The 23885-nt window shown below is 36.5% G+C and overlaps 1 protein-coding gene across 1 annotated transcript in view; it reads right to left on the bottom strand.

Moving 5' to 3' along the window:
• The window catches only part of LOC150088762 (dipeptidyl peptidase 4-like), a 238037-nt gene that overhangs the window by 127884 nt on the left and 86268 nt on the right, over positions 1-23885 (bottom strand). The window contains exons 3-5 of the mRNA XM_090370316.1: positions 15689-15787; positions 15438-15532; positions 33-107 (exon numbers count right to left, since the gene is read on the bottom strand). Coding sequence (XP_090226442.1) covers positions 33-107; positions 15438-15532; positions 15689-15787 — 269 coding nt within the window. The remainder of the gene's footprint in view (positions 1-32; positions 108-15437; positions 15533-15688; positions 15788-23885) is intronic.

Below are 23885 nucleotides of genomic sequence, written 5' to 3'. Positions count from 1 at the left end.
ATTACACACTTTTCAATTACCAAAAATTATACCTTCTCAATTTCTTGGATGAGGAGAACATACTTGCGATCAGAAGACAAACTATAACTTTGAACATTGTGCTGTCGCTAGAAAAAATATAAAAATTAATAAAAATAATTATTATAAAACAAGTAAATATATAATGATAACAATGTGTCTAAAAAATTTTACTGGATAATTTAGTTGTCTCATTTAACAGCATAAATTCAAATCTATCTAGTGAAAATCTGATAGTTATTTGGCATAATATACATGCCAAATAACTATCAGATATCAGCTTTCCTCAACTATCAACCTTTTACTCACTATTTTCCTCCTTACTATCCTATTTCCTGTTGGATTTTAAGCCTAGTGAAGTCTAAGCCCTCTTTCTTGAAAAGTTTGCTTATAAATATTAATCCACCATTCCCTTGTTGAATTAATGCCTTGGGGCCTATTACCATTTATTTTCTTAAAATATCTTTAGCTAATCTTTCTTCTCTCGTTCTTTCTACCTACCCATAGCATCTTAAAGTTTACTTCCTTTGAATATTTATTACTACAACTTTTTTCTTATTTCCTTATTTGTAATACCTTCTTATTCTGCTTATTGTTGTGGAAGTGGATAGTTTGAATACATTTAAAGTAGATAAAGATAAATTATTAGAAGGAATATGTAAATAAAAAAGTATTTTTATTTATTTATTTTTTTGCCAGTCCTATATAACCTTTGCATCCTTCTGTCAATACTAATTCTAATACTACCAATACTATTCTAATTTTGACATTATTTCATTCTGTTAGTTACATTTATTTTACTTGAAACTGTAATTTTCCAGCTCCATATATTAAAATAGGCTTAAAAACTGTGTTATAAACAGATAATTTTGCCTTTTGGATAATACTGATTTTTCACAAAATCAGTTTGTTTAAACTAACCTTCCATGTGTCATACTTTTCTTATTCTGTTGTTTATATTTATGTCTAATCATCTATCTTCATTAAAGACTATTTCAATACACAAAACTAACTTAATCCAATTTTTGATTATTTAATCTACACTCTTAAATTTCCTTATCTCTCCAAAATTTCATAACTTGTTTTTACATAACCCATTTTCATTACAAATTGTCTACAATATTAATCTAATTCATTCTTAATGATCTTGCACACTACTATTTTACAACACAATATCCACATTGATGTTTGCACATAATAACAATCAAATTTATTTAAAATGTAAAAAGCAAGCCAAATCGTCCTATCTTCATATAGTTAGAAACTTTTTTTGAAGGCAAGCATTAATCAAGAGGAACAGTCCGACTCTTCATAATCTCAAATGCAATGCCCATTTGCAAAAGTTAAACAATTTTAGTATTAATATTGGGATTAATATTAATAGTGGCAAATGATGCAAAAAAAACCAAGCTTATACAGCATCAGCCAAAAAAAATTTCCATTTCACCTATCCTTCCCCTTTAATAGTTTGTCAAGTTCTTCCTTGAATTTATTCAAACTATCCACTTCCAAAACAATGGATGGACACTTGTTCCACCAATCAATCAACTATTGGCTGAAGGCAAGCTCCCACACATCTATTCTGCAACCGTCCTTCCTCAATTTGAATTTATGTCCCCTCATATGCATAGTCTGAGCAAGAGGAAGAATCAAATCTCAGGCAATGAGTTTGCTCAAGCCATTCAAAACCTTAAACACAAATTAGATCTAATGAATAATTTGCTGTATGATTCCTTTTGCCTCAAAGGTGGTACTTGTACATATGTCCGTTCTGATATTCCCTGTCAGAGACTTGGCAATTTGGAATCTCCTCTCTTTGATCTTCTCTGGCTTAAAATCTCTCTACCTCATTGTGTAAAATTCATCTGTTGTCTCTACCGTTCTCCCAACTCCACTAATCACTTGGAGCTCTTTGACTTCCTCTCTTTGCAACTTGACTTTCTCCAGTCCAACTTTCCTAACAGTGAGGTAATTTTCCTTGGTGATTTTAACGTTCACAACTCCAGCTGGCTTCCGTTTTCTAGTCACACCGACCCAGCAGGTCAAGATGCTGAGGCTTTTGCAATTACTAATGACCTAGCACAGATTGTTCATTTACCTACAAGAATACTGGACAATCCTAATCATACAGCCAATACGCTTGATCTTTTTCTCACAAACAACCCTTCTAAGTACAAGGTTGAAGTGAGAGGTCCTTTAGGCACTTCAGATCACAACTTGGTGATTGTCTCTTCTCCAATGGAAGCTTTATCTCATGGCTATTCCCAACCTCGTATTGTTTGGCATTACAAGAATGCAAAATGGGATGACCTGCGTGACTTCTTTTCTTCTTTTCCTTGGTCTGATTACTGTTTCAAAACTTCTGATGCCAACGTTTGCTCAGATCGTGTCAGTGAAATTATTCTTGCAGGAATGGAATCCTTTATCCCACACTCCACTTTAAAATCTTGTCCTTTATCTAAACCTTTAAAATCTCGTCCTTTATCTAAACCATTTATCTAAATGTGCTAAGGCTGTCCAAGAGAAGAACATTGCATATCGTAATTGGCTTGTTTCTAATTCTTCAGTTTCATTTTCTGCCTACACCAAAGCTCGCAACAATTGTAAAGCAGTTATTAATCAGTCCAAACTAGAGTTTCAACAGGCTAAGAGTAGAAAACTTGCTTCTTGCCCTAATGGTAGCCGAGCATTCTGGTCTCTTGCCAAAGCTATTGGCTGCAACTTTTGCCCATCTCTGCTCCCACCTCTGTCCAAACCAGATGGTCTGTTGTCACTTCAGCCAAGGATAAAGCTGACCTGCTAGCATCCCATTTTTCTTCAAGCTCATGTATTAATGATCTTGGTAAAACACCTCCCACCATTCCTAACACGCTCCATTCAATGCCTCCTGTGGTCTTCCGTCAAAAGGATATCAGAAGGATTTTGATGAATCTTGATGCTAAGAAAGCTCCAGGTCCTGATGGTATTTCTCCACTTGTTCTCAAAACCTGTGCTCCTGAACTTACTCCTATTCTTTGCCGCCTTTTTTCACTTTCTTATTCCAAAGGTGTTTTTCCTTCTGCTTGGATATTTGCTCATATCCAGCCAGTTCCTAAAAAGGGTGACAAATCCCTCCCATCCAATTGTCGTCCCATTGCAATTACTTCTACTCTTTCTAAAGTAATGGAGAAATCAATTAACCGCCAACTCTTAAACTACCTAGAAACCTTCCGTCTGATCAACGATCGCCAGTATGGATTCCGTCAGTGTCGATCCACTGGTGATATTCTGGCTTATGTTACCCATTTATGGACTAATTCAATTAGATAGTTCTAGGACTAATTCAATGGAAAGGTTCGGTGAAACTCAAGTAGTTGCTCTTGACATCTCAAAGGCTTTTGATCGTGTTTGGCATAAAGGTCTTCTAAACAAGCTTCCATCTTATGGTTTGCCAACTGTTTTTAGTAATTGGTTATCCAGGTTTTTCTCTGATCGCTCACTGAGGGTGATGGTAGATGGCTCTCTGTCTTCTAACTTCTCCACTAATGCCGGTGTCCCCCAAGGTTCAGTTCTTTCCCCCACTCTTTTCCTCATGTATATCAATGACCTTCTCCCATTGACTGGAAATCCTATCCATAGTTTTGCCGATGATAGCACATTGCATTCAACTTTCCATTTTGGGAAACCTTGTCCAGCTCAATCAGCTTCAAGTTCTCGAAAATCTGCTGCCAATTCCTTAAATGCCGATCTTCAGGTAATTCTCCAGTGGGGCAAAGACAACTTAGTTGATTTCAACCCTTCTAAAACTCAATCTTGTCTTATATCTCGCAAAAAGGATTCCTCTGCTCCTATGCTTATCTTTAGTGACACTCCGATTTCTAGGCAAAATGATATATCTCTTTTGGGGATTACCCTGACTTCTAATCTCTCTTGGCACAAGCACATTACAAATATTGCTTCCTCTGCATCTAAAACACTTGGTTTTCTCTTTCGCTCTCGGCGTTACTTTTCTCCCAAACAGCTGCTCACTCTGTATAAATTGCAAATCCGCCCTGCCATGGAATATTGTTCCCACATCCGGGGTGGTGCCCCCAAAACCTCTCTCAGGCTTCTTGATTCCATTCAGAAGAGGGCAGTTAGGTTAATTAATGATTCATCTCTAACAGAGTCTCTCCACTCGCTTTCTCATAGACGCACTGTTTCTGCTGCATGCCTCTTCTACAGATACTTCCATGGGCACTGTTCTTCTGAATTGGCTTCTATAATTCCCGCTCTCTCTTTCAAAACAGTCCGAACACATGCCGCCACCAGCCAACATCCATTTACTGTCCAACTTCAAACCCACAGAACCAACTTTTCATCTTCCTCATTTATTCATTCAACTGCCGTTTTCTGGAACAACCTTCCTTCATACGTATTTCCTGAAAATTACAATCTACAGAAGTTCAAGTCCAATGTCAACAAATATCTTCTTTCGTCTTCTCAACCTCCAACCCAAGCACGGTACTAAGTACTATAGGTTATAATACCTCGCGTGTTTGGGGTTCTCATAAAAAAAAAAAAAAAAAAAGATCACCTTGAAGGTGCCTAGTCTCCAGATGCTGCAATTTGCAGAACTGAAGCCTTTCTTGGTAAGAGAACCCCTTTATCTCCCCCACCAATCTCATTGCCCGTCTCTGCATCCATTGAAGCAGCTCTACATCCTTCCTAAAATAAGCCTTCCAGACCAGTATGCAGTACTCAAGATGTGGCTTGACCACTGCCTTATACAATGGGATAATCACCTCCTTGTCCCTGCTAGCAAAATTCTTGTATATTGCTCACAAAACCCCACGAGCTGTCCTGACAGCCTGTTTGCGCTGCTCAAAGAACTTCATATCAGACTGCACAAAAAAAAAAAAAAAAAAAGCCACAATGAATAACTTCAAAACATATATAGCTTACATGTTTTTAAGCTTTTCTCAGAACAGAAGCAGAAAAGACAGAAAAAAGGCCCACGTTTTTGTGTCCTCTTGATTTGCTAGTGATCGCAATCATAAACATAGAAGAAACTACTATACCACCAGGTCAAATTCAGTGGAGATTGATAAATTAGGGATCCAACTAATCATGATTTTGTAAGGTTGTGTAAGAACAGGGAAGAGATTTCAAAAATTTTGCAGGGAGGCCAATAACATGTAGGTGTGTCTCTAGTAATAGAGTATGTAAAATAACACTGAACCCACTAATGAAAGAGTACAAAATTTGAAAACTTTTGTCATTTATAACTTCATTATTGAAAGATAGTTCTTTCTAGAGTCTGTTGAGACCAAGCTGAAGGGCATATTCTAAAATTTACTAAGGCCACAGACTGCATCCTAAAATTTATATTTTTAGAATTAGGGCAGAAACCATCATACCATAACACACAAAGAAATTTTATCTTTAGAATACAAGTGTATCTTATATTTGCTGATGCTATCGAGGCAGTGTTAGGTGGGTCAGAAAACTGCTAGAGTGGGAGGATACACAGACTAAAAGGTTAACAGTGGCCGCAGGCAGAGGCAAAAGTGATTCTTGCACAGCTTCTATTAGAATGGGCAGCAGACTGGAAAGCAAGGTAATGGAGATTTCCAGGACTGGTGGTAGTCATAGTGGAACAAGTAAATATATGGGCTGTGTTAGGGTGGCTAGGAGCAGGAACAGGTGCATGTATACTTGCATGTACACCAATGCCAGGAGTATAGTTAATAAATTTGATGAGCTTGAAGTGCTAGTCAAGACATCAAAGGCAGATATTGTTGGGATATCAGAGATGTGGTGTCACACAGATATAGGCAGTGCAGAGTTAGAATTTGGGGAGTACAATGTGTATAGGAAGGATAGATAGGATAGAAGGGAGGAGGGGTTATGCTGTTAGTTAAGAAACACATAAAATTTAAGGAAGTGCATCCAATTAATGTTGGTGGACAATTCACTGATGAGTCTGTTTGGTATGTAATAAGTGCTGGGAAAGGAAAAATGAGAGTAAGTGTGTGTTATAGGCCTAATGAATCTGATGAGTATAATGAGCAATTGTGCAGAGAAATAGAGTGGGCCAGTAAATCAGATTGTCTTATAATGGGAGATTTTAACTTTCCAGGAACTTGTGGGTTGGTCACTCGCACACTAGCAAGACTTTTGTGGATTTATTGGATGACTATTTTCTACAGCAACGTGTTCGAGAGGCAACCAGAAGGAGTAATACTCTTGACTTAATTATCAGTAGTGATTCTTCATGCATTAAGAATCTGCAGATAAAGGAACCACTGAGCAACAGTGATCACAATGTATTGATGTGGGAATTATTTAAAGATGTAACTACCATCAAGGCTAAAGGGAAGGGCTTTTGCTTTTGTAAAGGTGACTACAGAGGTCTCAGACAGTTTTTAAATTCTGTGCAGTGGGATCAACTGATGATGTTACAAACAGAATTCTAAATGGGAAACCTTCAGGGACTTAATTTTGGAGGCGACTAGGCTTTTCATTCCAACTAAGAAATACTGTTCAAGGTTTAGGCCTAAATGGATGTCAGATGAATTAATGAGGGTAGTGGCAGAGAAGAAGAATGTATGGGATACATATAAAGTATCAGGCGACAGAAGCCTATGGCAGGTATAAACTAGTCTGTAATCAAGTCACAAAGAAGATTAGGCAGGCAAAGGCAGATTATGAGAAATCTTTGCAAAGGATGCAAAGAAAAACAGCAAGTTCTTTACTTATGTAAACTCTAGAAGGAAAGGGATGAATCAGATTGGACCTCTTAACATAGATGGCTTGACTATTGATGATCATGCTCAGGTAGCTGATAAACTGAATGAGTATTTTGCATCTACATTCACACATGAGGAGTTATTCAATGAGGGGAATGCCAGAATTTTATCAATTGCTGACAGGGAGCTAAGTGATTTTGTAATAACTGAGAGCAAAGTGGAGGAGAAATTGTTGAAGTTAAACATAAGGAAGGCACCCGGGGTGGACGGGATCTATCCAGTTATATTAAAGGCAGAAAAGTAAGTAAGCAAACCCTTAGCCATAATTATGAGGGATTCCTTGAACTCAGGGGAAGTCCCCATGGACTGGAGGTATGCAAATGTATCACCAATTCACAAAGGAGGTTCAAAAGGTGACACAAGTAACTACAGACCTGTTAGTTTAACTTGTGTTCCAGGGAAAATAATGGAATCACAGGTTAAAGAAGCATTGCAGGATCATCTAGACAAGACTGCAGTAATAGTTAAGACACAGCATGGGTTTGTCAAATAGAGGTCTTGTCTGACCAATTTGATTGCTTACTATGATGTGTTCACAAAGGAACTGATTGCCAAAAATAATTTTGATATCATATACTTGGATTTCAGGAAAGCTTTTGATACTGTTGCACATGGAAGACTGCTGTACAAATTGGAGAGGTATGGCATCAAGGGTAGGCTGCTACAATGGATAAAAGGATGGTTGAATGGGAGACAACAGAGAGTGGTAATCAATGGACAATGCTCTTCGTGGACAAATGTTATTAGTGGAGTTCCTCAGGGTTCGGTGTTGGGCCCATTGTTGTTTTGTATATTTATCAATGATATTAATGAAAGTATATCAGGTTTAGTGTCGAAGTTTGTAGATGATACAAAGGTTGGCAGGGTTGTTAACAACAGTAATGACAGTATGCTATTCCAACTGGATCTAGATAAGTTGGGAAAATGGGCTGAGAAGTGAAAACTGGAGTTTAACATTGACAAATGCAAAGTACTGCATATGGGTAGCAATAACCAAAGAGAAACGTACCAACTGGGTGGTACCACACTCAGGGAAGTGGAAAGTGAAAAAGACCTGGGGGTAATTGTGGAGCCAAATATGAAGTTCGCTGAGCAGTGAAGATGGGCTGCCAGGGCAGGTCATGGGGTCTTGTCAATGATATATAGGAATTTTGCTAGCATGGACAGGGAGGTGATAATCCTGTTATACAAGGCAATGGTCAGGCCACACCTAGAGTACTGTGTACAGGTCTGGAGGCCTCAGTTTAGGAAGGATGTAGAGTTGCTAGAACGAGTACAAAGAAGGACAACAAGATTGGTGAGGGGGAACAAAGGGGTGCTCTTACCAAGAAAGGCTTAAGTTCTACAAATTGTAGTGCCTGTAGAGTAGGCACCTGCGAGGTTATCTGATTGAGGTCTATACGGCCTTGAATGGGTTGAGCAAGCTGGATGCTGATGGGATTCTTCGTCTTGCTCAGACTAAGAACCTGAGGGGGCACAGTTTCAAATTGAGGAAAGTAATGCTATAGTTTTGGCATCACTCAGATTTATAGAAAGATTGTGTATCTTTATTGTGGATAACTGCTGGCTTCTAACCTTCTAGATTTATAGTCCAAAAATTCTTTACAAATAGCAAGCAGCATTAGCATACTACTACTTAGATTTAGTGGAGTCAACACTACTAACTCCAATTTGTATTTCTAGCAATCTGACGACACTATTGATTAATATCAAATATACGAATAATTACTATTCTGTTTGGATAAAGACATTTTCCTTCAAGAACGTGTGTGTTCATGTGTATTATGTATGGTGTTTGTTATGGCCTGATGGGCCCTAGATATTACTGGAATTTATTTTTATAAAGGTAAGTGGGCTTGGCCAGTGGTGTTACCCTATAGCAATCAGAGTCTGGCAAGCCCATCAGGAGGATCATAATAGCTTTCTCTCCACTTCCAGTATTTTTAAAATTTTTCTTATTTTATTTATTTGTTTGTTTATTTTTTTATGAAACCACAAATATGAAAGGTATTAGAATCTATAGTAAGTACCGTGTGCAGGCTGAAGATTGGAAGACAGAAGACAATACAAGGTAATATTAGATTTGAATTTCTGTAGATTGTAATTCAGGAAATACATGTGGAGGCAGGTTGTTCCAGAATGCTGAGAGGGATAAATAAGGGAAAGCTGAGGGAAAGACTGATGTCTGAAAGTTGATCAGATAAATGAAGAGGAGGAAATGTTTATTCTGTGAGTTTGGAGTTTGACAGTTAATCAATGCTGATAGGTTTCAGCATGTGTTTGAACTAGTTTGGAAGGGAGTGGGGGAATTGCAGATGCCAATCCAGAAGAACAGTTAAGTATCTACAGAAAAGGCATACAGTAGAAACTGAATGTCTGTGAGACAAAGAGTGGAGAAACTTTCCAAGAGATGGGTGATTAATTAACCTGGCTGCCCAATTTTGGACAGAGTCTAGATGCTAGAGAGAATTTGGAGCACCAGGCCAAATGTGGGAAAAATATATTATGGCAGGGAAGATTTAAAATTTATACAGTGAATTGTTTAGAAGAAAAGTAATGCTAAGGGCAAAAAAAGAAAACAGAGTTTTATTGACATAGAGAAAGCAATATTTGTGAAGCATATCCTAAGAAAGATTAGAAGTCAGGGTAATCTCTACTAGAGATGTGCAATCACGCCTAGAAATCTGAGTGATACTGAAGATGATCACAAGAACAGTAGACTTTTTATTGTAAGAAATAAGACAAGGAGTTTCAAGATTGAAGTTAACTAAGTTTTTTTTTTTTTTTTTTTGCCCCATTGGAAAATTACCTATAGATTTTATTTGATTTTTGTTTTTCGGTGCAAAGTGAATATATATTTAAAGTGCACCATGACCTTTCCATAAAATGTATAAAAGAAAAAAGGTTTTTAGTTTCCTTTCAGAAAGGTTACCATGTCAAAAAATATATACAAATATAAAATAGAGTAAAAGGCAGTATACCCAGTCTAAAAATAAATGCTCATTATATATATATAATAATTAATAATTTGTAAAAATTTAAAAACATCTGATATGTAGTCATTGTCTGATAAAATCTGACTGTGTGTATAAGGCACAGTCCGATGGGTAAAAGCAGTAAAACATATATTTTGTGCACTGATAAAATGTGTTTGGTAAAACATATATTTTGTGAAAAATATGTTTTACCAAAACATACATCAATTAACATACGTTTTATAGTTAAAATGGTGTCACAAGACTCACACAGGATGGTCATCAGCCCTCAGCAGGAAAGTGTGTGTAAAATGACTGTATCTTATGCAGAGTCAATGAAGAACAACTTCCTCACTACAATTCCTGCACAGACTAGACTGCCATGTTTAAATTAAAGATTTTATCTAATATAATTTATTTACTGTCTGTTCACTCCATGAATCTTGTGAATGTTAAAATTACATTTAGAGAGAGAATTTATCATCTGCTGAATTCAAGACACGATAGGATGAGAATTGTATCACGGTGCTAATAAATTAGCATTGAGATATCTGTTATATAATCAAAGAATCAGAATATATAATGAACCATTGGTATTGGAAAGCTGTGATGTGATCGAAGGCTAACTGTATGGTGTGCAGCTGTGCAGTGTATATGATGCATTCAGGGAAAATCTGATCAGATATAGTAGTGTCTGGAAAGACAGCTGCAACTCCTACGTGTGATTTTGACTTCAAGCTGTCTGTGTAAACTGGCAAGAAGTCAGAATGTTCAGTGTGGTATGCTGAATAGAGCTGCAGTTAGACAGATGATGGAGTATCAGACTTTATTCAGTTTTTAAGGGAAAAGTCACATGCTAGAATGTGAGCATGCCAAGATGGAAGATTTGTTTTCATTTGGGTTGTCTACCATGATATGTAAAGCTTGCAGTAGTACTTGGACATGAATACAGAAAGGACGATTGGCAGTCTGATGGGTGTTGTACAAGTTTTCCCATCATGGCTCAAAAACAGGATGTTCATGTAGGATGGTCGGGCAGGGATTTCAGTTTTAAAGAATACTTTATGAGACAACTGTTTCCACTGAACTGATAACAGTGGTTCATTTGCTTCCACATATTGGCTCTGGACAGGAAATGTTCAAAATGCTCAAGCAGAAATATGGATAACCTGATGATGAATGAAGTCCAGCTAACAAAGTACACTGTTTCTGGATGATGCATATATCTGGGACCTGTAATCTAGTTTAGGTCGCACAGCATGGTAGATGCAAAGTAAGGTGCATCAGTCTGCAATCCAAGAAGCAGAAAAGGGAGCACAGAGAATATTATTGAAGTATCTTGTGCACTTTGAATGGAGTTGATGGACATGTTCAAGAAAAGTCAACTTTTTATCAAATATGAATCCCAAGAATTTTGTTTCTAGTACTACTGGAATAAAATTTTGTCCAAGCCTCAATTTGGGAGAATGAAAATTATGCTTGTGACAAAAATGAATGTAAAAATTTTTTTTCAGCAAGAACCTGAATCCATTAGCCAGTACTCAGGAGTTACGGCAATCAATGGCTTGTTACAGTTGTCTTTCAATAATTTTCACATTGCATGACTGGGAAAATATGCTAAATTTATCAACATGGAGGTTACTATACACAGTTGGAGGAAGGTTCTGTGATGGAATGTATTTTGATAATGAAAAGCACAGCACTTAAAACCAAGCCTTGTAGTACTTCCTCCTCTTGGCAAAAGGGAAAAGAAGTGTGGATCCTATATGAACTTGGAAAGATCATTTGGATAAAAAGTTTTTAATAAAAACAAAGAGATTATCACTAAAACCAAGGCTATATAGGTCTTTTAAAATGCCAAATCTCCAAGTTGTATCATATGCTCTTTCCATATCAAAGGCCATAGACACCAGACGTTCTCATTTTAGGAAAGCACCTTGGATGAATGTTTCCGGTCTAATTAAATGGTCCAGAGTGGACCTGTTTCTTTGGAAGCTGTACTGCATGCTGGAGAGAAGGTCATTTGGTTCTAAATGATACAAAAGACAAGCATTAACTATTTTCTCCAGGATTCTGCACAGCTAGTCAAAGCGATTGGTCGATAGTTGGTAGTAATTTTTCATTCCTAGCTTAGCAAAAGCAAGAAAAGTTGTCTTACACCAGGTGCCTGGAAACCACTCTTCAAGAAAAATTGTTATACAGAAAGAGCATAGATTTTAGTGAAAGGTGCTTAATTATTTCATAATGGATATCATCTGTCCAACAGCACTTGCCTTAGTATGAATTAAAGCTCTTTTTAGCCCCTGTATAGTAAATGGCTCATTGTAAGGATAAAAGCCCTTTGATGTGAAACTAAGAGCCTGTTTTTTATTCTTCTATTTCAGGACGAGGAACTCTGGGGGATAAGATGATACTGAAGAGATTTTACAAAATGTTTCTTCAAGAGCATTGGGTATTGCACTTGTCTCTGCAATAGTGCATCCATAATACTCTAGGATTGATAAAGGGCAAGTGTATATTTTCCCTTCATTTTCTGGATTTTATCCATACCACCTTAGTGCTAGTTGACTGTAGTGATGTTAAACTTTGCCAGATGTTGAAAGGCATCCAGTCAGCTTGATTAATCTTCCACTGCAGTAACCTAAAAGATAGACATGATCTCCCACTAAGTAGGGTGGTTATCACATGGAAGTAATCACTTCTATATGGGTTCCCATCCACCTCCAAGTAAGTGAAGGGAGGAGAGAAGGGGAGCAGATAGAAAGATCAGTGGCAGAAATGTATGGATAGGGGCATAGCATTGATACAGTTGACCTTTGAAGGCAAACTCACTAGCTGATTGATCCTGGGCAAGCCACCCCAGGAACAACTGCCTTGTTAAAGCAGGGGCTAAAGTGGTATATTGATGCTGGGCCCCTCAACCACCAGGATCCCCTTTCTGAGTTTCCATGGGTTTCAGTGCATGGCAAACACACTGGATTCCTATGGTGGTAGGCTGTGGGCATTGGATCCCGGTGATACTAATCTGTAGGACCAGCAGCATCACTATCACTGGATGGTCCTCTCACTATGTACGGGGTGCCCACATCAAGGAGTTTTAAATATAGATCAACATTTAAGGAATTATTGGTAGTGGATATTCAAGATGTTGAGGCACTTTGTGCAGGGTAACATTTCTCAAACTGGAAGGTGGAATGTAGTATGCTATCATCATCAAAACTATGGTTAGCATTTCTGGTCAATAGAAGGTCATTAATATACATAGGGGTAAAAAAAGGTGAGAAAGAACCTAACCTTGAGGAACATCAGGATTAATGAAGAAGTTAGAAGATGGCAAATATGTCAGAGAAAAAACTGGATACCCAATTACCAAAAACAGTCAGCAATCCATAAAAATGAGAGCTTGTTTAGAAGACCTTTATGCCAAACATGATCAAAAGCTTTAGAAATGTCAAGAGCAACTGCTGAGTTTCAAACTTTTCCAATAAATCTGTCTAAAGATGAGTAACATAAGCCAACACATCTGCAATGGACTGACATTGATGGAATCCATATTGGTGATCACTGATCAGATCGAAGGTTTCAAGCTAGTTGAAGAGGTGGCAGTTGATGGATTTCTCCATTAGTCTGGGAAGAGTAGAGGTAAATGCAACGGGGGCAATAGCTGGATGAGAGGAATTTATTGCCCTTTTTATGAACTAGCTGGATATGAGTCAATTTACAAGTAGAAGGAAAAACACTATAAAACTAAGAAAGTGTAAAAAGGTAACACAGAACAGAAGCAAGCTCAAGTTCAAAGGTGTTGAGAACAAGCAGAAAAATGCCATCAGGACCTGGAGCTTTCTTGGTATCAAGACTTCAGAATTCTTCTAACATTCTTCTGTTGGGTAGAATTAAGTAGAGTGTAGTGGGTATGATAGAGGTGGTTTACCGAGTAGATCAATACAAGAGTTAGAAGGAAAATAGGATGCTAGTAAGTTGGTTTTATCTTTAGCTGAGGTTTCATTAGAACTATCAGGTTGTAACAGAGGTGAGAGTATAGATGGACAGAAATTGCAGCCAATAGCTCTGATAAAGAGACCAGAATGCATGACTACCATTTGGACAAGAAGTAAGTTTTCTGCACTTAGCCTGTTGAAAATTGAACTTATAATTTTATATAATTGTTGTAAGCTTAGCATAGGCACAAAATGAAGCCGGAGATTTAGATACAAGCATATATGCTACATTCTTATTTTGAATGGCCTTAGCACATTTATTGGAAAACCAAGGTTTAGAGAAAGGACAAGATTTTAGGGTGGAATGTGGAATAAAGGATTTAATCCCTAAAAGAATAATTTCACTGTCTCAATTTCAGCAAATACTGGGATCAGAAGATTTAAAACAGTAATCCAACCAAGGAAAAGAAGAATAGAAATCACACAGTTCATCTCATTTTGTATTCATGTAATGCCAAATGAGAATATCCATATGAGTCCATTACAGAACAGACTATAATCAAGTTGTGATCTGAGGTGTCTAAAGGAATAATGATGTTGAAAGTGTACTTTGATGGACTGTCTGGCATTCTAGTAGATATATGAAAAGTTGTGCGGGATCATTTGTAAAGCCTTTTTCAGATTTTGGAAATTTAAAATTTTTTTAAAATATTTTAGGTTGAACTGCATACAGTGCTCCAAAAATCTGTGACATAAAAATTAAATTCTAAACAAGCATAAAACAGTCTTTTCAGAAGCAATGAGAGTGTACTTATTATGGTGTTGGAGGGAAACTCCAAAGGAATGAAAAGAATTTTCAGACTCAATGAGAGTGTACTTATGTTTGTTTGTTGTTTGTTATTTGGTTTTTAGGAGCATTAGCAACTAAGGCCATATTGCTCCGGGATATGCGGTGGTCATTCCCTGACCTTTCCGCATCCTCTGTATTTGGTGGTGACAGGCTCGAACCCCGGTCTAATCAAGAAGCATGTGCTACGCACTGCTGCTCCTTCCCACCTGGCTATGGAGGTGCCTTACTTATTATGGTGTTGGAGAGAAACTCCAAAGGCCAGTGAAATAGATCAAAGAAAAGGTAGAATTAGAACCATTTATTCATGTTGTATAATATAAACAGGGTTGACAGGGACAAGAGTAGGAAAAAGGTATTGAACTGAACTGACATTGAAAATATTAAAGTACACTGTTACCTGTTATATAGACAATAATACTAATTATATTCTTACCTGTATATAGATAATGTACTTGAATTAAAGTTCGTTCTGGAAAACAAACAGTTCATTCATCTGTTTGTAATGAATGAACTGTTTGATAATTCGAAACCTGTTTTTAAAATATTTTGCATTCATAAGTCTCAATATCAGAGCATTTATTATGAGACAACATGAGAAATTTATTTTTTCCTTCATTTTGCATGCCTATAAATTACAATGACTATTACAAACCTATATACTTTTAAATATTTATTATTAGATTTAAAAATAAATAAAATAAATAGCAAAGTTCCTTAATATAAGTAACTGATCTCCATTACAGTACATTAAGGAAGCCTTGTTTATTTTATTTATGATAGCAACACAGTAACTAGAAGTCTTATACCAGTAATTTTAATATATAGGATTCAAACATGATTTAAAATTTATTCAGAAATTTAAAGAAAATAAAGAATGATCACTTACAAAAGTTGTATTTGACATAAGGAATGTTATGTTTCTTTTCTCTGCATCGTACAAAACAAGTGATCCAACTGCATCCCGATAGACATACTCTTTATCTAACAAAGAAAATCAGAAGTGTTTTGAATAAATATTCAAAACACTGGAAATCTATTGTAATTTTTTAGCTATATCACTTTAAATTTATGATATTTAATTTATACAGATATTATTCAATTTAATTAAAAAAATATATATAAGAAAAGGTTTAGTACCTGATATCCATGTTCCATTGAATCTTTTGGGACTGAAAGAATTACTTACAATATCCTCTAAATTAAATCTTCCTGTTTTTAACTTTGGTCCTTTATCACCTAAGAAAATTCAATGTAACAAATGTTAAAATAGTTGTTTCTTTTTTCTGTTTTTCATTTAAAATTTGTTGAATAAAAGTTAGGACCTTACAAATGGTAATTAGTTAATAAACCAATGAAATGGCATATTCACATTAGATCATTTGCCTCTCAACTGGTGACTTATGGCCTGCAATATTGCATGTCACAAATATTTCCACAATTTTGAACAAACAAATTGAAACCATAAAGGAAAGTAATGCATGCATTACTAGCAGTTTGTGGTTTCATATAATTGTAGTGTTGCATAAGAATAGGTTAAGAAACCTTCAGTAAAGCTGACACTATAATGATTAAATGTTTTCCAAAGAATATACTTCTACATTGAAAACCATGTTTTTAACCTGCTGAAGATGAGGAAACAGAGGTGGCACATGATGTGACAATATCTTCTTGGCTGTGTTCATGCTCATTCCTAGGAGGACATATTAAATATGTTTGGTCTGCTTGATTGAACACTACGAACTTTTAGATTAAACTTTGACTAACACAAACTGGAACACTGGGTATGGGAGCAGATGTCTGACTGACTGTTTCACGGCAGAGGTCATGTAGGGGTTAGGGTGGGGTGAGCACGTTCTGGTGAACTGGTACTTGTTGAGGTTGGTCACAATCTGATTCTGTGTTAGACAAGCTGCACAGTTTAAAGATATTAATACAGCCATATTTGATCCTCAAGCTACTGTTCAAATTATGCAGAAAACTCCAATACACAAATACTTCCAGCTTTCTGTGTCTCTTGATAGGATCAGTGGAAAGAATCCTCTTTGTCCAAAGGCAAATGGTACAATGAAATACAGTGTCCAATTTTTGTAGGTTCTTGCAAATTGAATACCCTTTTGATTTGTCTTAAGTGTTTAATGAAAGATTAGCAAGTTTCTCTGATGTAAGTTTGCTGCACTGAGACATCAGTTGGTACAAAGGACTGCTGAAAAAAAATCAATGGTTGATCACTGATGCTTGTGTTTTAAGTACATCCAAAAAAATTGATTTGATGCCATCTCTTTCGACAGTTTGGGAGATTTTGTAGCTTGTGTTTTGAATAAGTGGGATAGCGACGAACTCTGGAAACTGTTCAAGTCTGTCTTGAGAGTTGTGGAATTAATGAATGGTTTCACTGGCTATGTGATCTATGTGAGCTATGTGAAAGAGATCCTCTAGTATCTCTTTCATCACATGGTGATCTGTTCTTCTGATCTTTTCTGCATTTTACATATTTAAAACTAACTTAGTCTAGTTTTGGTTTCATTAATATCTCAATCCTTAGGCCGGATGACAGGAATCTTGAATAGGGAATACAGAAATATCTTTAACTGTTAACTAGTTCTTTATGTTTGAGTTTAATTTATTTTATATTATACTTTTACAGAACATAATTCATTTAAATAAATTCAAATGGTTCAATTAGTGTTAATAACATTTATATCCTTACAACCACAATATATTCTTCACTCAAAAAGAGTCTTATAATGGGGGATTTTAATTTCCCAGATATTGACTGGAATTTGTGGGTTGGTCACTAACACACTAGCAAGGCTTTTGTGGATTTATTGGATGATTGTTTTCTACATCAGCATGTTCAAGAGGCAACTAGAGGGAGTAATATTCTTGATCTGATTATCAGTAGTGATTCTTCATGCATTAAGAATCTGCAGATAGAGGAACCACTAGGTGGCAGTGATCACAGTGTGCTGAAGTGGGATTTACTCAAAGAGGTAACTACCATCAGGGGTAAAGGGAAGGGTTTTTGCTTTCGTAAAGGCAACTACGATGGTCTGAGACAGTATTTAAATTCTATACAGTGGGACCAACTGATGATGTTACCAACAGCAAATTCAAAATGGGAAGCATTCAAAGAACTTATCTTGGAAGCTACTAGGCTTTACATACCAACTAAGAAATATTGTTCAGGGTTTAGGCCTAAATGGATGTCAGATGAACAAATGAGACATATGGCAGAGAAGAAAAATGCATGGGATACATATAAATTAATGGGTGACATGGAAGCCTATGATAGATACAAGTTGATCTGTAACCAAGTTACAAAGGAGGTTAGGCAGGTGAAGGCAGATTACGAGAAATCTTTGGCAAAGAATGCAAAGAAAAACAGAAAAGAGTTCTTTACCTATGTAAACTCTAGAAGGAAAGGGATGAATCAGATTGGTCCATTGGATATTGATGGTTCAACAGTTAATGATTCTGCTCAGGTGGCTAACAAACTAAACGAGTATTTTGCATCTACATTCACACATGAGGGGTTATTCAGGAAGGGGAATGTCAGAGGTGAAGTAAACTCTGGCAGTGAGCTAGATGATTTTGTAATAACTGAGAGGAAAGTGGAGGAGAAATTGTTGAGGATAAACATAAAAAAGGCACCCGGGGTGGATGGGATCTATCCAGTTATATTAAAGGAGGCAGCAAAGGAAGTAAGCAAACCCTTAGCTATAATTATGAGAGCTTCCTTGGACTCAGGGGAGGTACCCATAGACTGGAGATGTGCAAATGTGACCCCAATTCACAAAGGAGGATCAAAGGATGACACAAGTAATTATAGACCTGTGAGTTTAACTTCTGTTCCAGGAAAATTAATGGAGGCACTGGTTAAAGAAGCACTGCAGGATCATCTAGACAAGACTTCAGTTAGAGCTCGGACACAGCATGGCTTTGTTAAGGGAAAGTCTTGCCTAACCAATTTGATTGGATACTATTATGCAGTCACAAAAGAACTGCAGGGAATAACTTTGATATTATATATTTGGATCTTAGAAAGGCTTTTGATACTGTTGCACATGGAAGACTGCTGCACAAATTGGAGCAGTGTGGCATTGGAGGCAAATTGCTGCTATGGATAAAGGGATGGTTGAAGGGGAGAAGACAGAGAGTGGTAATCAATGGACACTGCTCATCGTGGACTAATGTTATTAGTGGAGTCCCTCAGGGTTCAGTGTTGGGTCCATTGTTGTTTTCCATATTTAGAAATGATATTGATGATAGTATATCAAGCTTAATGTCCAAGTTTGCAGACGATACAAAGGTTGGCAGGGTTGTTAAGGACACTACTGATGCTATGCTGCTGCAACAGGATCTGGAAAGGTTGAGCAGATGGGCTGAGAGGTGGCAAATGAAGTTTAACATTGACAAATGTAAAGTACTACATATGGGAAACAGTAACCCCAGAGCAATGTATCAACTCTGTGGTACTACACTGACAGTGGTAGAGAATGCATTGCAATATGCTATGTTCTCATCTTGAGTAGCTTAGCACATTTACTGGAAAAGCAAGGTTTAGACAAACAATGAGATTTTAGAGTGGAATGAGGAATAAACAATTTCACTGACACAATCAAAGACCATCACCAAGAAGCTTATAAACATCAACTGTGTACGTTGAAGAAAAGGATGTTGGGTGTGTGTGGTTAGGAATGTCTGGTATTCTAATAGGTAAATGAACAAATTGCATAAGGTCATTTGTAATGCAACACGCTCAGTGTCTTTCTCAGTTGGATCTATGCAATCAGAAAACTGAAGCCAGCTGGAGTTATAAACATTAAAATCACCAAGGAAGATTATTTTACAGTTAGGAAAGTTTGATTGGAGAAAACTGAGTTCCAAAGAAAGGAAGGCAAAAAGTTCTAAGTGATTTGTAGAATTGGGAGAACAATAGGAGCAATGTGAATTTGACAGAGTAGATATAGAGAATCCCTCATTGTTGACCAAAAACAGCAAAACTGGTGATAAACATTCAACCATGGCTATGTTACAGATGCCTTGGATGCTCGTGACTAAACCACAGCCCCATGTAACTACTTAAATGAAACTTTGCATTGCACTCCATGACTACTTAGCATTAACCTTGTGCAAATCCACAGAATACTATTCTGTTATCCAGGATTGTATTCCTAAAAATCTTCAACATTATTCAAAAGGAGCAGATAACATTAATTAATGATCCCTACACCACTGATTCAATCTACTCATTGTCAACCAAATGTTCAATTACTGATGCATTCCTTCTCTATAGATTAATATTACCATTTGTGTCATCTCAACTGGCATCTAAAATTCTGTTACTTGCTTCAAGACCTGTTAGGAAGTGTGCAGTAACTAGCAATCATTCATTTAACTCTAAACTGTTGTTTGTTTGTTATTTGGTTTTTAGGAGCATTAGCAACTAAGGCATATTGCTCTGGGAAATGCAGTGGTCATTCCCTGACCTTTCCACATCCTCCGTATTTGGTGGTGACGGGCTCAAACTCCGGTCTAATCAAGAAGCGTGTGCTACGCACTGCTGCTCCTTCCCACCTGGCTACGGAGGTGCCAACTCCAAACTGAGTGAACTAACAATTTTTCCTTTTTATGAATCTCCTCTATTTTGATTCTTTGAATTAATCCTCCTTCATATACATTTCCTTCATGAGAAAATTCATTGATGACCTCAGATTCCCATATTCAAGGTGCTCAATCCAATGTTACCATGCTACTTCTCACTTCCTGATCTCCAGTTCATCTGCTGTATCAGACTATTAAGGTCATTGTTTCAAGTTTGGGATTACCATACAAGAATCAGTATAAATTCTCACTCTTATCCTTAGTTTGTTTTAATAAAATCCCCTTTGAAAGAAATTTTTTTTTTTAACCATCAGTAAAAAAATTTCTCACATGGCCATGTATGACTCTTATATGCCATTATTAACACAGTGATAGTTGGAAATGAATAATATTCAATCTTGGTTGAAATTTTTTTGATAATTATCTATCTGACCATAGACTACACGTAGTTCCAGTGGCTTATTCACAAATTTAGTTACACTTTAGATTAAAAAAAAAAACCGTAAACAGATTCGCTATTTCACTGCTTGTCAAATGCATAACAATCCAACTTTATAACAATTATAAAAGTTACTTTGGGATAATATATGATGGGTAGTGATTCAAACTGCTTGAATGGATGCTTTTTAATAGGCAAAAAAAAAATAAATAAATAAAAATAGTGATGAATCTTTGCAAAAACACAATTGGTTGGAATCCAAAGGTCACTTTAAGCCCATACATTTGAAATATTAGAAATTTAACAATTAAAAAAAAAAAAAAAAAAATTCAAAACTGTTCATTTTATTGACAAACTCCTTTTAGACCTGTCGGCAAGCGAAATGCAAATTGAAAAACCTGCACACTTCAGCTAACACGTGCAATTGGACACCAGCCTGTCAATAACAGGAGAGCCTGTTGCATGAAACGTGAAGTGCATGCATCAACAGTTTGATTCTAGACAATACTTCAATGTCGTGAAGTCAGAGAGCATTACCAATTGAAGGAAAACATGTATCAATAAATCCAGCCTGCTATATAATTGTAAGTGACAGATGCCACCCAACACACACATATAATTAGGTTTAACTTAAATTGTGAAATTTTCCTAATTGTGCAATTTGTGGAATTTAAAAAATCAAAGGAAACATTTTCAAAAACAACTTTAGCTGTTTCAGCTGTGTGGATGGAGTATGATGAAGAGTACAAATTATTGAAATATTGTCTGGAGTGGCATCAAATCCTGTGTAACCAGTTCAGGATTAAATACAGTTCCCAAAAAAAAAAAAAAAAAAAAAAAAAATTTATACATGTTAACTCATAAAACTGAATGCTTTAATTGGGGATGAATGACTTTCATATACTTTTCACTTTTTCATGGATGCATTTAAGTAAGGTGGCTCACAGAAATCTCAGTATACATACACCTGCCTAAAAGTTTGGAATCATGTTTCATTTTTTTTAATTTTCAAAGTTTTTATTAAAATAGGGCCAACTTTTTTACCAATTTTTATTAAATAGTTTCTATTATGTATAAAAAAAAAAACTAAAATAATATTTAAGAAATTTTTAGAATGTTGGAGTATATTCCAAAAATGTGCAGATGATTCCTGAATGTGTTAGCACATTGAAGATGATTCTAGAGTGTTTTGCAATAATGTGAATTGAGGAGTAAGAGGTGTAACTTATAAAATCAAACACACATCATTTAGAAAGAGAAATTGGTGCAAGTTTTGTGTGTTTCATGATAAACATGGCAAGAAATAAGAAACTGAGCATTAAATAAAGAAGTGCTATTATAACTCTGTATAAAGAAAGTTATTCCATGAGAAGTATTGGCAAAAAACTAGGTGTTTCACTTAAAGGAGTACAAACTACCATCCAACAATTCAAGCAGAATGTCACTTTAAAGGACAAACTATGATCAGGATGACAATGCATAACACTAATTTCTAAATGCAATCGATGACTTACCGCACCTGAAATCTGAGCTGTGTTCACCAGGAACAGAGAAACTCCTGTCTACATCCACTGTAAAACTTTGTCTTAAACAAGCAGTCTTTGTGGTTGTGTAGGGTTTATGTGAAACGATCAACTAAAGAAAAAAATGGGGCCACATTGTTTAGTGCTTACAGTCAAGCACAGTGGTGGTTAAATCATTATGTAGGGTTGCTTCTGTTTTTCTGGACTGGGTGACATAATCAGAATTGAAGCAATTGTAAGAAGAGAAAAAAACATTCTTGAACATAATTCAATATCCTGTCTGCAGGGGCAAAGGTTGATGACATTGTAGAGCAGATATCATCTTTTAAGGGCACAAAAAGGTGATATCGTTGTACATGTTGGCACTAATGACATTAAGTGTAGGAGATTGGCAGATTTACTTAACAAGTAGATGTCAATTTCGAAGTGTCTGCAATCCTGCCCAGACACGATGAGAGCCTTGGCAATGAACTCAGCCCTGCAGAGATTGTGCAAGGCTCGTGGGATAGAATTTTTCTCAGCATGGTCTGTGCTTGTTAACACGAGAGATTGCTTCTAAAGGGATGGGATACATTTAAATAGAAAGGGTGCAAGAATATTTGCTGAAAGTATCAAGGCAATGTTATGTGGGTCGGAAAACTGCTAGCTTGGGGAGGGGGGATTCACAGACTAATAGATTAACAGTAGCCGCAGGCAGAGGTGGAAATGATTCTCACACTGCTTCTATTGGAATGCGCAGCAGCCTGGAAAGCAAGTTGCTGGGGATTTCAGGAACTGTTGAGAATCATAAAACAGGTAAATACATGGGCTATCTTAGAGAAACTAAGGGTAAGAAGAGGTGCATGTACACCAATGCTAGGAGTATAGTAAATAAATTTGATGAATTTGAAGTGATGGTCAAGACATCAAAGGCAGATATTGTTGGGATATCAGAGAGGTGGTATCACACAGATATAAGGAATGCAGAATTGGAATTTGGGGGGTACAATGTGTATGGAAAGGATGGATAGTTTAGAAAGGGAGGGAAGAGGGGTTATGCTGTTAGTTAAGAAACACAAAATCTAAGGAAGTACATCCAGTTGACACAGATGGACAGTGCAATATTGAGTTAGTTTTTGGTGTGACATAAACACTGGGAAAGCAAAAATGAGGGTAGGAGTTTGTTATAGGCTTAATGACTCTGATAAGTACAATGAACAATTATACAGAGAAATAGAGTGGGCCAATAAATCAGAGTGTCTTATAATTTGGGATTTTAACTTTCCAGATATAGACTGGAACTTGTGGGTTGGTCACTTGCACACTAGCAAGGCTTTTGTGGATTTATTGGATGGTTGTTTTCTACAGCAGCATGTTAGAGAGGAAACCAGAGGGAGTAACACTCTTGATCAGATTATGAGGAGTGATTATTCATGCATTAAGAATTTACAAAAAAAAAAGGAACCACTAGGGGGCATGATCACAGTATACTCATGTGGGATTTATTTAAAGCTGTAACTACCATGAGGGGTAAAGGGAAGGGTTTTTGCTTTTGTAAAGGTGACTACAATGGTCTCAGAGCTTTTTTAAATTGTATAGACTGGAACCAACTGATGATGTTACCAACATCAAATTCTAAATGGGAAGCATTCAAGGAAGTAATCTTGGAAGTTACTAGGTTTTTTTGTTCCAACTAAGAAATGCTGTTCTAAGTTTAGGCCCAAATGGATGACAGATCAATTAATGAGACTCGTGGCATTAGTTCATCTGACATCTCTGACATTCAGAG

Source organism: Mastigoproctus giganteus, chromosome 3 (genome assembly GCF_048544385.1).
Source record: "Mastigoproctus giganteus isolate SK-2022 chromosome 3, ASM4854438v1, whole genome shotgun sequence".
Classification (NCBI taxonomy): Eukaryota; Metazoa; Arthropoda; class Arachnida; order Uropygi; family Thelyphonidae; genus Mastigoproctus; species Mastigoproctus giganteus.
The sequence above is the reverse complement of the archived record's forward strand: the minus strand, read 5'-3'. Positions and strand labels throughout refer to the sequence as shown.